The sequence below is a fragment of the Tubulanus polymorphus genome, chromosome 4, assembly GCF_964204645.1.
Source record: "Tubulanus polymorphus chromosome 4, tnTubPoly1.2, whole genome shotgun sequence".
Taxonomy (NCBI): domain Eukaryota; kingdom Metazoa; phylum Nemertea; class Palaeonemertea; order Tubulaniformes; family Tubulanidae; genus Tubulanus; species Tubulanus polymorphus.
Window position 1 is genome coordinate 24,513,797 of NC_134028.1, and position 15,984 is coordinate 24,529,780.

The 15,984-nt window shown below is 37.1% G+C and overlaps 2 protein-coding genes across 3 annotated transcripts in view; one reads left to right on the forward strand and one right to left on the reverse strand.

Moving 5' to 3' along the window:
* Positions 1–1,599: 1,599 nt before the first annotated feature.
* Positions 1,600–12,876, reverse strand: LOC141903618 (uncharacterized). 2 transcript variants are annotated; one of them, XM_074791820.1, is made up of 20 exons: positions 12,633–12,876; positions 12,362–12,469; positions 11,941–12,022; positions 11,612–11,663; positions 11,236–11,343; positions 11,106–11,154; positions 10,950–11,008; positions 10,673–10,708; positions 10,526–10,578; positions 10,386–10,446; positions 9,863–9,934; positions 9,264–9,526; positions 8,974–9,019; positions 8,822–8,884; positions 8,600–8,620; positions 8,395–8,454; positions 8,228–8,310; positions 7,962–8,028; positions 7,331–7,355; positions 1,600–2,866 (listed from the first exon to the last, which is right to left on the reverse strand). In XM_074791820.1, exons 1-20 carry the CDS (start codon positions 12,667–12,669, stop codon positions 2,832–2,834), a joined length of 1,380 nt encoding a protein of 459 aa, XP_074647921.1. In that variant the 5' UTR covers positions 12,670–12,876; the 3' UTR covers positions 1,600–2,831. The 2 variants fall into 2 exon arrangements, with proteins under 2 accessions (XP_074647921.1, XP_074647922.1); XM_074791821.1 differs by lacking the exon at positions 8,600–8,620.
* A 271-nt stretch (positions 12,877–13,147) lies between these two features.
* Positions 13,148–15,984, forward strand: part of LOC141903612 (xylosyltransferase oxt-like) — a 31,499-nt gene continuing 28,662 nt past the window's right edge. Inside the window, exons 1-2 of the mRNA XM_074791812.1 lie at positions 13,148–13,468; positions 14,162–14,375. Of these exons, the coding sequence (XP_074647913.1) occupies positions 13,250–13,468; positions 14,162–14,375 (433 nt within the window). The 5' untranslated portion in view covers positions 13,148–13,249. The remainder of the gene's footprint in view (positions 13,469–14,161; positions 14,376–15,984) is intronic.

Sequence of the window (15,984 nt, forward strand, 5' to 3'; positions counted from 1 at the left end):
GATACGGCGCTATTCTCTTCCTTGTCGGCTATTTCGTGATAATTGTCGTCGGATTTATCGGTAATTCGACGACTATTTTGATCATGTGCCGGAAAGTCATGCGCCGACATTCGTATTCCGTTTATATTATTTTCATAGCGATAATTGATAACTGTTGTTTAAGTATTTGTGCCGTAGCTTGGCTCAGCGTGTCCGCGTATCTGCTCACCGGACGGCGTATCAAAACACCTTTCTCCGCGTCTTACCTGGGATGCGTTATTTCAGATTATATCGTCCAGTTGATATATTACATCAGTTTGTGGATTATGGTTACCCTATCGTTAGAACGGTTTGTTGTAGTTTTCTTCCCACTGATTTCGAAGCAAATCTGCACCAGCAGAAATGCAACAATAGCAACTTCTTTGACGTTTTTGTTACCGGCCCTGTTTTGTTTATATTTCCCTTTATACCCGGCATATCGTGATATCAGTTCCTATCCGGCCGGGCCTTATTTCTCTTACCGCGGGGTTTGTTGGTATATGAATAAGCCTGCCCGGATAGCTATGAAACTAAAAGCGTCGAACACCATCATCGCTACCTTACTCGTTTCGGCAATTAACGGTGCGATGATTTTAAAATTACGTATCTCAAGACATAAATTCGAACATAAGAAAAACAGAAATGATAAAGTCAATAGAACGACGGTAGTACTGATTCTAATCGCTGTGTCCTTCGTTGTCGGTATGATTCCAACAGTAATCGGATATTTGGTGAATTATTTGTTAAGAGTCATATCTGATTTTGAAATGTCGGATATCGGCTGGGGTGTACTGTTTAATATGCAAGATCTGTTCAATGCTCTTACACACGCGACGAATTTTTTTATCTATCTAACCGGTGCTGAGATGCGAACTGAATTCTTGAAACTGATCAAAATGTGAAAAACGGCAAAAAAAAGTTCGTTATCACGCGACCAAGAGACTACAACTACTGTACTGAAATTACCGCGATCAGATCCCGAGGTTATACTGATATATTCGAAAGGATCCGGTAATGGGTGAATGATCTTCATGTCCAGTCAGTGTCTAGTTAATGTGTGAATTCGTGAGATCGATAGCAATATGGGATTCGAACCTGATGGCAGTCCCAATACGATGGCATCAGGTTCAATCACCCCGGCAACTTAAAAATGGGACAAAACTGAAACCATCTTTTCACTTTGAAAGCATGTTCATTACTGATTTCGGAAAAGAAAACTTTGCAAATCATTCTTATAATTTCTCTGTCATAATTTGTTTCTCTTGAATTTCTTTTGATTTCCCCCACGTATTCACCGAATGTATAATGCCTAGATCCAGAATATACAATGTTCCAATTCACGGTGTTTGAACGGTCACTTCTGGGCCTCCGTCAACAAATATTTACCCAGCTGAGCTGCTGGGTTATAAGCGAATGAATGGCTAATTAAACTGGATAATTCAGGTTCTAATTATAGCTCTTCTTTGTCCGCTGCCGTCGTCACTCGATTCAGCTGCAGTATCGCGATCAATGTACACAAACCCGCCGAAACCCCAGAAATAAAATTCACGACGAAGGATTTGTTTTATATTTTCTATACTTTTCAGTTTATTCAGACGTAATAATATGCAAAAAAGCTTTGATCGAAATGTACATCTTTAAGAGCCACAAGCCGTAGATAATAAATAACAATCTTATCATTGATAAGGTATCTAATATATACGAATCCCTGAAACCCCAGATGAAACGCAAACAAGTAATATTTCCAATTGAGTGGAAAGAATTTCATTCATGAGTTTTTGAACTCGGTTCCACAATGAATCAATTTTAATCGCTTAAATCATTGAAAATGAGAAATTTAGCAGGTCTCGAGGATCGGAATTATTGTTTATTCTTTGTGAAACCGGACTGGCTACAAATCGTTACCGTGGCACCGTACATGTAATTTCATTCCAAATATATCCACTTCGAGTTGTCCGAGTTTTGAACACTGAGAATGTCACGGAACTTTTGTCAGAATCAGGATTTTAGGTTTTTGAAACTATTGGATTGTAAACCCTTTACTATCTTAAACGACTAGAGCTGTTTTCTGCAGAGTTGACTGCATAAACTGAGTATTGGAAGTCTATAGACCGCACACTGGGAATGTTATGAACAAACTTATGAAGTTAAGAAAAAAATCAAATTTTCACCATCTAATACACCTTTAACAACAATTTCCCAAATTATCTAAACTGTAAATGAACGAATTTTCTTTTAAAGATTTCAAACAGTAACAAACGATAGACTTTTAAACTCTACACGGTGCAAAAAATACCTAACTTCCATCATCACCAAAAACGGAGAAAAAATATGTATATACAAGAAAAATAGTTATCAACAAAATAAATAAAAGATATGAGTAAATTCTTCGCGTATGCAAGTATAATATATACATTAAATTACAGAACCACTGCCTTAAGGTAATACGTCAAAAGGGAAAAATATTAAACTATGCAGTTTTCGTCTATTGAGTTGTTTTAAAGCTTAGCGTAAATATGAAATGCCATATTTGCAAGGTATGTAATAATATCAGTGCTGCAGTTTTATCACCGTAAGTAGTTAAATAATGTAGATCTTAAATTTACGTTATTACAAACTTTATCGTCGACTAGTGATAAAACTCAATAAAAGTTTTGATACTTCGATAAGCATATTCATAATGACTACCGGTAGAGTTATCTGAACCCTTGGCTTTATTGCGGCGTTTTTTCCAAAAAGTAAAGTATTTTCCTTTATTTTTGATTCGCTGTGTTATAAAGTGCAATTTCACGTCACGTACTGAAAACACTTCATCACACGAACCAATGAGTTCTTTCAAATCCTTGAGCTGAAAAGATAAGATTCAAAAAAAGGTAAAAATCTAGAGTCTCTTTACGTATCAAATGTTGAAATGTCTCGAGTGTTGAAATGTCACAAGTAGGTTCGAGTCCAATTTCATAAGACGACTTTTTATAGTTTAGTTAGTCACGATAACACAAAATCAATGGAGCTTTGACTTCTGGATCCAGCAAATGGACTCAGGGTCAAAACATCAGAAACAAACTTTACATTTTAGCTCACTTTTGACTAAAGCTCAGTTTCACAAAATGTTAACATTTTCGTTGAATTTTAATTAGCTGTCGCTAATTTTCAGTTTTTCAAAGAGGAAAACAATTAAAACTTAATCATTTTATACTTAAGACTTTTTCCTGACACTGGAACCAGAATCTAAACATTGCAATTTGTGGAATACAGAAGCATTTTTTTTTAATTAACTGTCGTTTTATCTCTTGTTAGTAATTAGTAATAACTCCCAGGGTCAATCGCCTACAGTCATGGCTTGAGCGCAGTCTACTCCTGCGAACTATTTTCATTCTGTGATGAAACCGTGTCTCGGGTACTACATACACTACCGACACCAGACACACAAACTACGGCTTTTAATCGTGTTTTCATCGTGTATATGAAATTTATGCATTTATGCATAGCGTCGTGGAAATTGATAGCCCGATATGTTTGGAGGCGTCGATAAGTTTAATAAACTTCAAATTATATTCACAAATTAAGTGGTCTGTTTACCGCGGGGAGAAGTTGCTCAGAAGTTGGTTAAGAGTTAACCAGTGGATAGTTGACATAGTGACAATTAAAAGTTCATTGTTACTATGGTATTTATCCGCTGGTTATCTTTAACCAACTTTTGAGCAACCGGCCCCTCAGTCTCGGCTCGGCCAATCCAACAACTAAAGACCATCCTCATATTCCGGTTCATATTGTATCTAAGATTTAAGAACATCGCGCAAATCATCCCCGAACCAATCCTATACACTATACCGAGATTCAGTCGGATTTTTATGACGCTAATGCTTTTCTAAATCTCATATCGATCAACCGGTATTTTCAATCAGTGTTATTAACTATACAGAGTTGCTGAAGGCAGATGAACGCGATGAGGCATCGAGGAACGACGCACTATTTTCGCTAATGCAACATAATTGCTGATTAAATTTCGCCTGAGCGACGTTGTTGAACGCAAACAAGTGAATGAAAGTTCTTTTATTTTGCACTGCTTATTCTAGCATATTTGTTTTGGATCTAGAAATCTATTCGAATATGTAAAGTAACCGATAAAGATGTATAGCGGACTGTTACAGAGCAAACTGATGGGAAAGCGAAGGTCCAAGTTGAGGATTGGAAAAATACGTTCCGAAGTCAAAAGATGATTTCGTTTCGTCAGAAGTCCCAGTTGGCCATATCGATTTCTTTCTGAATCGGATTTCTCGAATCTTCGAGAAAACCGCATGCACAGCCACGGACAACTTTTGAACATGGCTCATAGAATTATGTCTAAACGTTACTACTCTCTTAGTTTTTGAAAATGTCTCATAGAATTGAGTCTAAACGTCACTCCTCTCTTAGTTTTTGAAAATGTCTCATAGAATTGAGTCTAAACGTCACTACTCCCTTAGTTTATCATAATTGCGTTTTTTTCTACTTAATTCTAATTGACGCACACCGCAAGATGCTCTGATATTCACACAATCAGTAGAATCGACTCTCTCGCATTCTGTCACATCCCCCGCAAATGATCATCTTGATCTTGTATGGACAATATCTCAATGTAATTTCTCAATGAAATGAATTCGTGATATTTCATAAAAACACGCAAAAATAGCGTATACACATTGACGTACACAAGATTCATCAATTATTTATCGTATCAACCACGAAATAACTGTATCATCACCGCGGTGATAGCGCTTCTCGAGAGAGAAACAAGTGCTTTTTTGCCCTCGAATGTTGTTGCTATCTACTTGAGAATCCCACAATGTTTCGGTCTAAGCAAATATTACATCTTCGAAACCGAGAGGAGCAGTGATATACGTACTCCAGTGTAGATAACAACTTAAACAGATAAACTAACTATTTAGACGATTCGATCTGAGTAGGAAAGAATGATGGCGATTGCTAAAAGGTTTCAGCTCGACTCGAACGGAAAACACTTGTTTTGAACGATGTAAGAAACAGAAGATACAAGACTCGTTTCGGCGCGCGTAACCAGTTAATAAAAAACAAACCGTTCCAATTGTCAGAGTTAACTATACCCCTAAAGCTGAAAATATTGCGAAATTATCCGAAATGCAGCGACAAGGAAATGCTTATTGCAAGCTTCCTCGTAGGTTCTACGCCGAGACGGCATCATTAAGTGCATCAACGAACGCGTTAATCGCTACTTAAACATCGATAAGCTGCTTTAAGATTGTCACCTTCGTCTTCCGGGAGCGTACTTGACTATTATACCGTCTAGACCAGACCAGACCGATCATACGTCGTCAGCGAATAGACTGATATTCTGTACCCCCCGGGAACGGATTAGATGACTCAGGTGAACTTTTAAAAAAAAGAAGAAAGTTTCTAGCCGTTGAACTAAGTTTCTTCTGTTGTGAATATCCATAAAATTATTCAGAACAAGGGCTTTCTGATACACAGGCAATGAAGCAAAACATTAAGTTTTTTATTTATTAGTGGTGCACATATGGTGTTAGTGGTGCGATCACTGATCTTGTTTCTCGCTCATCTGGCTTAACGTCGTCGGGATCTTGGTTTGCCAAAACTAACCCTATTGGATTATTCATGTTTAACCTCATGACGGGACCACTTCCTTTAAAACGATACCCGCGCACTGTAAGCAGCCAGCAGGACTCGAACATCGCGACCTGATGGCCGTTAGGAAACACCCGGGTGGTGATCGCGATAACCTTTTCAATCTTTGAACTTTTAGTTTTCAATTGTGGCCATACGTTTCGATCGCTATAGATCCATCCCTTCTGAAGCCGTGGCTGGAGGAACGTAACCTTTCACTTCGAAAATAGTTTACAATCTAATTTACAATCAATTCTATCGGCTTAGTTCATGTTCCACAGGAGCCATACATCTAACGGGAAAACGAGGAAAAAAACTGCTGATGTCGAAGCAAATTGCTCGTACTTTGTAAGCGTGTTGCTACTTGTAAATCGCGCTAATCCTGAAGGAGGCGTCGACTGCAGCATTTTTAACGTGAAATTCGCATTTATTCAAATACATGCGCGACAGCATTATCGCTTCTAGCATAATCGAATTGTTCGATGACAGACAAAAGTAAATTGAGGACTACATTAAAAAAAACACCAGTCTCGCAACGTCTCAGATATAAAGAACAAGTCAATGGAGAATTCCCGATGACGAAAAGATTAAGTCCGAAAATGTTTCCTTGAGCTGGTAGTTTATTCGACGTTTCGAATATATTCTGAATTAAGTCATCTTCAGGAATACATTGAAACATCGAATGAACTACCAGCTCAATGAAACATTTTCGGACTGTAGGCCTATATTATTTTTTGCTATGATTGTGGGATTATCTATAGGTTATCGTCGCAACACGGGTATAGTGTTTTACCAATGGTTATAAAGAACGTTCAAAGTGTTTTCAGGTTCTTACAGATCAGGTAATCCGAAATTCTCTAATATTTCCCTGATTTTCCCGACCCTTGACGGTACCAAGAATAGTCTGATTAAATTGTAAGATATCCTCGGTGGGGGCTGTTGTTCATCAAGAGGTTCCTAGTGCCACCGAACATCAGCTTAAACAACACAACACCAAATATTCAAGACTGTAGTGAACTGATATAAATCTCAGTACAGTTAACGAATAAAAACCCACAGTAGATTTGAGGAACAAAAAATACAATTATGAAGTTTATTGTATTTTTTGTTCCTCTGAAGATGAGGTTTAGTTTTAACCTGGAAACTTTGAGGAAATGAACTGTTTCTACAAATCTACTGTGGCTTACCGTTTATTCACCAAATATTCAAATTCCTTGATTTTCTCTTTATTTTCAAGAAGAATCGGAATTCCCAGTCAAAGTAACAACGAATGATGACATAGAATTAGAATCAGCTAGAGTTTAAAAAGAGTAAAGGTGATTTTTGTTCGCGGGGTAGTCATCCGTAGATTTCTGAGAAACATCGAGTAGACTGTCTGAGTACCGCTGGGAATAAAACAGAGCCCAGTCAGACACGCTCAACACAATTACAAATCTTAAAGCGATTTCTTAGAGTTTCTCATTGCTGTCATAAATGAACATTATTATCAAGTTTACGGTGCTTTTATCCGTATTTAAATTTTTTAATGGCTGCGTAACGTTGTATATTCAATCTCTTTCGAGAAACACATGTTCCACTTCGAACAATTCAATAATCCAACAATTCTACAAGGTGTCACTTTTATTTCACTTGCACGTTGCTTTATATGAGATTCATTTAATCAAATGCTTACCGATGCTGCATAGTATAGTTTTTGCCTGAAAATAAAATTGAACATTTTTATCAAAAGGAAGCTTTCTACAGTAGACTCCGCTCGTGTCGGATCTGATCAACTCGAATTTTTGACGAAATATTTTCTGTGACAATATTCAAGAAAACATAGCATCAAACTTGGATGTCGGACACATTTTTAAGTCCCAAAAGATCAGAGAGCGGAGTCTACTGTACAATCGAATCGATACTAGCTGTGTCTTAGTCTTTTATTCTGACGATGAGAAGAAATTAGAAACCGTTGTTTTTTTGCTCTGATGAAACTGCTTTATTATTCATAGAACTAGTGACAACCAGAATTAGTAACTAGAGCATCGAGAAGCGTTAACCGCTTGTCAATAGTATGTATTCAATACCCGGTGACCTGTTCCTAAATTCCAAATTGGGTAGAGTTGAATTATTGGAAATGAAATTTAAATGGGATTAAATGATTTTAAATGGGAGCCTATTCAAATCAAAATTGTGAAACTGGACACTGGTGTGAAGCACCAGCAATTAAAGCTTAAGAATTAGTCAGCCCCGTTAAAGTTAATGATTGAGATTCCTAGCTGATCAGCAGAACCAATACGCCACCTAACTCATTAACTATTTACCTCGTCATCAGTTTTGGCTTCAAACGCGTGACATTGGAACTCTTTTGATAGCGTGCACGTCGTTTCACTGAAACCAGAATAGTTTACCATGAACCATCGCAATATCTGTCATTTTAATCAGTGTACAGTTGTCAGTATCAGAACAGAGTTTAACAATTCCTCATCTTAGACAATCGAGTTAAAAATGAACTTATTTCAACTTATATAGAAAATGATTGTATATATTCTGTGACCAGTTGGGGCATGCCCGGAATAGAATAACCTACCCAGCTAAATATGCGAATATCTTTACACAATCAACCCTGCGACCACAGGCTGAAATTTCCGTGTAGGAATGTCTCATAATCTCCTGAAAAATTCACAAAGAAACAAACTTCAGATTTATCAAACTGATACCGAATTTATGCTATATTTTTCAGATATTTTTCTTCACCTCTTCGCTATCCATTTCAGTGACTATCACATCTTTTTCTCCGAGTTCGAAAATAAACGTCTGGAAAAAGAAGACCGTGATATTCACATCATGAACCGTAAAAAAATAACACAGGATATTATTTCCCTCTTTCCAAAATCTCTCAAAAAAAGTTAATTTTCAGACAACCAGAAAATGCCACCGATCACCTAGAAATAAAAGCTACCTTAGATTTTTCTGATTCAGCCTAGAAAACACAAAAAATTTTTTAAAAAATATCAAAGAAATATGTTAACTCGTTCATGGCACGATCCATTATCACAGATCTGAGTAAAGTTTGACTCATATTCGTGTGAAAATAAGTTTATTTTCACTGTTTTGACTCATAATTATGTTACTGATTGGATCAAGACAATTACTTTGAAATATTTACTTTCTTAAGACTTACTTTCGACTTTTCCTGTTCCCGAATTTTATTGATAGCTATTTCGATTTGATCGACGCTGCCGTCCTGAATTCAAACAGATGAAACGAACCAATGATTGAAAGAATAGAAAAATGAAAATTTACTGTTTCGGAACTTTGATGAATATAACTTACAGTTCCTACGAATGTGTTCCCGAGATATTTCACTATATAGCGAGCCCTAAAATAGAAATCTAATTTCTTATGAAGCTGACTTACAATACAGCATCCCTGATTTAAAGCTTATTTACAAATGGCTATTCACTGATTTTTGTAACAAAAAGGAATTCCCAGACTTTTCCCAGATTTCCAAGTAAGCGGCCACCCTGACTTAAAATCAGATCCAGTATTCAATATCTATTTAGAAAGCGTGCTGATGGATAGTGACTTTCTAGAGCGCGAGAAATAAGGTGTGCTGCACGTACTTATCATCAGGATTAGAAACCGGAACCTCCTCGAGTTCGTCTTCGGGAAGCTGGGCGTGCGGCGGTATACGAGCGGTCTCAGCACGCGCCGCACGCCGTAGTTCCTCTTCCTCTTCTAACAGTCGTTGTAACGAATCGATATTTTTGCCGACTTTTTGAAGCAATTCGATGATCGGAGGAAACACGGTGCCGTTCAGCAGACGACATTTGATCACAGACATGTAAATCGGAAGACCTTGATTCTCTTTCAATACGGCGGACATCTAAAAATAAACAACATGTTTCCATAAACTAGTTACACATCCAGAGGTGGATCCAGCCTCTTATCCTGAATAATAACATTACAGGAAAACTTTTTTAAATTTTACCATCTTCAGATGCATTCTGAGCATTTGTGGAGATGATAGATTTAATTTTCCAAACATCGACCCAAAATAACTTAAACTTAAAGAAAAGTTAAACGAGTTGAAAAGCAAATCCTTAAAATTTCAGACGGGGTTTGAAAAATAATTTGGTATTTGGAGCATACTAGAAGGTCATAAACATTATTGAAAACAAATATCGAAGAACACAGAATTGTTTCCTTTTATTTCAAATACCTTTCCTCGTTTGACGCCGCGAAGTGGAATCCCGTATAGTTCATCTAACACATCGCCTAACTCGATTTTATTCTGAAAATTGAGATCACCAAACAATTAGTAGTGGTTAGAAATTTTAAAATCGTAATGCCGAGATTCTGTAAGTATGTAAATAAGTAAAGCACCATCAATATGTACACAATTAATAAATAATAACAAATTTAATTAGCTAGGTGAAAAAAATGATTGCTGTTGAGCTTAAAAGTTGACTCAGCTGGCTACCTATCTACCCTGTACATTACTTTCTTTTATAAATCATGATCACACTAGCCATATCAGACTCCGCAGTTATAGAAATTAACTGAAACAAACTTTATTGCAGTTTACAAAAGTAACCCGGCCGATTAGAAGAAACAAGGTATCATCTTATTTTAGCCTAAGCAGTGAAGTACATATCACGCAGATGACAGGAGCCATACAGGATGTTCAGACACCCTGACAATAAGGCAAAAACAAAAACAAATGAAAAGGGATGGAGACTTACATCTTCTTCAGCGACGCTGCCTTTTTCTACGTAGGATATTATTTGCCTACCATCAATATGTCTGAAATTGATGATTTATCAATACAGTTTTACAGAGCTAACACAAATCTGCAGACGAAACTCATTAACTTAAAACTTACTGGACTAGAATTCCTAAATCTTTGCACGGAACAAATTCATACTTTTTATATAACTGGAAATAGAATCATTGAATTAAATATCAAAGGAAATTTGCTTTTTCTACCTGAAAATTGGTGTTATCTACTGAAATAAGCAGCATTACTTACAGGCATTATCCAAGTTTCATCCAAGAAGGTACAGCACTGGAAATAAAGCAAATTTCTTTAACAGCTTAACAATTGTCAGTTACATTTGATTTTAGGATTCAAATAAGTTCATTCCATATGTTTTAACAAGGGTCAAATTTTTAAATGAGAACTGTGAAACTGGATCCGCAGAAATGGATCTAGTGGAACTGGGTACAAAACTGTGGAATTGAATCTAGACATTTTAATTAACTTCCGTATCAGTGATATATGTCATAAAGAGTCAATATCCTCCTACCTTCATGTTAAGTTTGAAATTTATTTCAGCAACTTCGTGTAGCAATGACAGGAATATTTCTATGTGAGAAAAGCGAGAAATAAAACAAAACGGTTTCAAATACTGAACAAAATATGTCTAAATCTCGAAACGAAAGAAAGATCATCTTCATCTTACCGCATAGAATTTCATTTCCAAGGACAGAAAACAGCGGATCGTACCAGGACTAAAAAGAAATCCAACAAATCATTGATGAATCTTTTTTAAGAAATTTCGCTAAAGAAAATGCTCATCCGAATTTACTAACCTCTAAGAACGGGCGATTTTTGATCAACATTTCCACGGGATATTTCAGGCACTTTTTCTGTAAAGCGAATCTAATGAAGCAACGGCCACGACCTTGAGCGTACTTAATCTATCAACAAAAAAATGAACAAATCAAACATGAACATTCCGAATAAAGGACTAAGGTTTAGGTTTAAGAGTTAACTCACTGAAAATGAAATGATTTCATACTCTGCGGTGCAGAAATCTAAAAACTTTTTTAGGAAGCATGTCATAAATTCTATGTTCATATTCTTTTACACTTATGTAACCTGACATTTTTGTAAGCATTTTAAATGCATCTTTGGGCTTAACAAATTATCTTCTATTATTTATAACATAATCAAAACTAAACTGACCTTTGATACTCCACGTATTGATGTCACTACGAGATTAAATGTAGGATTATAGCTACAAAGAAAGAGCGAGTAATAAGAAATCTTGGTAAGGTCAAATGGATTCAAGAGGCCAAAAGTTTGTTTAAAAGTTGATTGATAATAAACTTAGTTTGACAACATTAGAACAGGTGCTCGTGTCATCTAGAGGGATAGCTCACTGGTGGTGCAGTTCATGCACATGTCACAGTGATGTCTTCCCACTTTGCCTCTTTCCCATTTCACTCCATTGAACGTCTTCGGAAAGGGTCAAAATGGGAATAAACCGATAATAACAAATGTGCAAAACTTACGAAGATCCTTGTATTTTATCGCACATGAAATTGATCCATTGCCAGTAATCTCGTTTTTGTATGCCGAAGAAAGACGCTGTATCTGAAGAATTAAACAGCAATCAATGAAAATGATTGGTGGCATGGATCATAGTATGATCATGGACGTACATGTTTTAGAGTTTAAACTCTAATGTCTGTTTCAATTTTGCTTGAGGCCTACAATATTCATGTTGCAATACAAAGGAAAGCATCTTGAAGAAGTCAGAATTCAACAGCATCCTTATCCAACTCATCCTACTTTCGCCCCCTCCCCCCTCCTCTCATCTCACTCCTTTTCTCTCCATGGATCTGCTGCAGTCATTACGAACTAACTAGTATCTAAAATCATTCCCTAACAACCCGTACATTGTCTGGTATTTCAGTCTGGTAACAAACTTACTTTTCATCCCTTTTCTGAATATGTTTTCAATTGTCCTGCAGAATGGTAACAGCATAGGATGGTGATTGGAAATTGGAACATTGCTCAATCTTAGTTCAGAAATATAACCTGAAAATGTTCAATTAATGAATAAACGAACCAATAAGCGCCTAGCCAGCGATATGACTGACGTCGACGACGTTTTTTCGATACTTTTTATCGAGAATCAAATCAACTTTAGTATAGGGGCTTAACTTTCAAATAAATAGAATATTAGATATTGAAGGGCTACCTTTGAGGTCTTTTAGAAGTGGATCAGTCACTGACATATTTATTTTGCGTAATTTCGCTCACTTTCCAGCTCGAAACTTCATAATTTGAGAATTGACATTTTTGACAATCACTTCCGCATCCACTTCGACCTTGAAAGTCGTATTAATGCAATAATGCAATCAATTTAGATTTTATTAAGGCCTTTCCTACACAATATGTTCATGAGGCACTTTCACTAAGAGATTGACATAAGATAAAAAGCAGTTTTCAGGTATGCATTCTAAAAAATTAAAATGAAATACTGACAAACGAGTATCACGCGTATGACGCGTTAAACCAATTCAATTAAATCCAAAAATAGTTGCGCTCCGAGATCAAAAGTGGAGCCGAGACTTGAGTTTATACTCGATCGTAACTACCAGAGATCTGATAACCATTCGAGCGGCGTGCTTTAATAGCCTGCGCACTGGCGATATCAAAGCTGTGCGGAGTGTAATTCAATACCGACCTCCGATTTGACAGCGATGGTCACGTTTTTGACGCCGAGTGACAACAAACTGGTATCGCTGCAGCTGTTGCTGCTGAGATGAGGCGCCGGTGGTCATCAGTTAGTGACAGTCAGTGTTGATTGCCGCGATGAGATTCTTCTCGAGATACAAGATATTTTTCTATATCGTGCTCGTTATCATCGTCGTTCAAATATACGTCGGGTTTTATTTCATCAATTCGACGACGACGAAGAAACGAACGGAGGAAGAGAACGGGCCGAATTCCTACGTGGTCGTAGATGATGGGAATTTACAACTTCGCTATCAAGATGGGAACGGTATCCAGATTAAACCTGCACAAGAAATCGTAAGTTTGGTCGTAAACATGGATTGTAGGCTTATACAGTACAGTGAATATATTGCTGGTGGTTCATTCATTCATTCATGAACAGCGATTTCCTCCAGCTCACTGACATTCATGTACTTTGTTTGTAAAAAGAAAAACACTTGCTGCTTTAAAAGAAGGAAAAGAAAGTGCATATAGAAAATTTGGTCAATCATGGTTTTGTTATTTTTCACTCAACCAACATCTTCACCCGTCAAGGGATTCGTACCCACAACGCTAAAGCTGTTCCCCGAACCCCTTGACCTCACGAGTCATTGGAGTCGTTACTAGTTGACCAGAATCCGGTCGTATCAATCACAGCGCTTGTAACAAACGACTTTAGGCTTTTATTGGTTTTCCCGTTAAATGGACCAAGGAAGTATTTTGCAAATCGATGTATGACGTCATGCGCAACAGCGCCTGTAATGAAATCAGGCTTTGTGAGGCCAGGGGGCTGGTGGAAGCGAGTTCGGGAGTGATACCTGACCCCTGGCAAGCGAGGATGCTCAACCAATAGAGCAACTGGCCCCTGCTGGTCCATTAGTTTACTGAAAAGGGGGATTGTGCATCATTTGTACAAAGGTCCTCTCCCCAAGTACAATGGGTTATGGACCATTCAGGAGTAGCCCCTAATCAGAATCAAATTTGAAGTGTCGGCATGTTTTCCGTTTTTAGTATCGAGGCAAGGACGATGATAAGTCGAATTCGCTGGTTCCGTCTCGGACCATGAATTTCAAGCCGAAATGCGAAATAACGAGCAAAGACGCGTTATCGGCGCTTTCCCGCGCGAGAACTACGCAGTGTAAACAGGAAATCGCCGACGTCGCCTGCGAAGCTCAACGCGGGACGCTTTATTGGAAGAAACTTCCTCGATTCTGTAAATATAAAGGTAAGATAGATTGTAGAATGAGAAAAAGAGAATGAGTTTATAATCTATGTTTTTTATATTCAAATATGGAATTTTCTTTAATTATTTGTTTGATTCGATATTATATCCATTTTTGGTGTGTAGCTTAAACGCCCGCCTGCCTCACCTACCGGTAATGAAACAGGCGTTCCATTTTGAAGTTTGGAAAGTACAGAGATGTAGGCCTAGTTGTGTAAATAATGTTCCTTCCAGCCTGAACCGACAATCAACTGATTGTTTTGTAGGCTGCCTAATTCTAACTTTACCCTCATTCCCATTTCACCCCATTAGTCTTTTTCAAAAAGGGGCAAAATGGGAATAAAGTGATAAAAACGAACATGCAAGAACAAGCAACTGATTGGGGTTTATTTTGTAGGCTGCCTAATTTGTAACATTGCGATTTAGTAGAAATAACAATAAGAGTTTCAACAGACACTTAATAGTCAATTGTTCCAGGTACATTAACAATGACATTGTTTCTGTAGGATTTTTACTTACACCCAAATGTTATAGTGATGAGGAAAAATGTCAGCTAAACCTATTACAAAATATACAAGATTTTTTCCATCTTTGACGGATTTGATCCTTAAACCAATATTCTAAGCAATGGATGCAGAGAACTGAGTACGACTAGCCGTCTTTGTAAACTTTTGTAAACTACCTAGTGATAAATGCGGTACTTTTTAATCAAACAGGGAAGCAGTTGGCCTGGCAATTTACAATTTGAATTTCATAAACTTCCGTATTATCTGTATTGGGAATGTCAGTGTTGATTTGATAATCTCCCATTGTAACATCTGCTAACTGATTTAACCTCGTAGCTGTTGTCGCTTGATTGTGAATTTGGGCGGAAATTTCAACGAATTCAACAATTACCGTTTCTAATTCGATTTAATTTGCGAGCGCTTTGTATGAATTACAATCGAAGCCCGCACATACATATTTCATAACTTCTAAACCTATTCAAATTTCAGCAATTGTGTCAAAATATTTCGTAATAACGTTGAAATGAAAATAAGTCCCCAGGTTTCGTTTCACAGTTCTCGACTGAAGTTATTAGGCTAATATATTTGTAATAAAGTTTTTAGAGGAAAGTTGTTGTTTGGGATTCAATGTATTTGGTGGATGCCAGTTTTCTAGATGGGCCTGACTGATAAGCATGTACATCGTGTATTGTGCTATCAGATATAGGGTGGAAATGGATCAGTAAGGTTTCATTGCGTTGTACTGGTTACCGGTACTAAATTCTTCATATAAGTAAATGCATTGTATGATTTATTTACTCATCACAGTTATACAAACTGGTCTGATGGGAAGCACGATTTCATCAAAAAAAATCTTACCAGATGGCAGTCTACTGAAAATGACGTTCGATGTATTTCAATAAAAAATATCGTATATGAGCACAACATTTACACTTTTTATGTGTCAACTAATGTTCACCGCTGCCTGTTTTAAACCTGAAATACTGTTAGTCAGGAATCACAGCCGTAGGCCTGAACTCAGAGTTGAATATCTGGAGACATTTTCAACATTGTTTTGCCTGTTTACACGTTTCAATGCCTCGAGAAATTGTGTTATTTCTGAAACT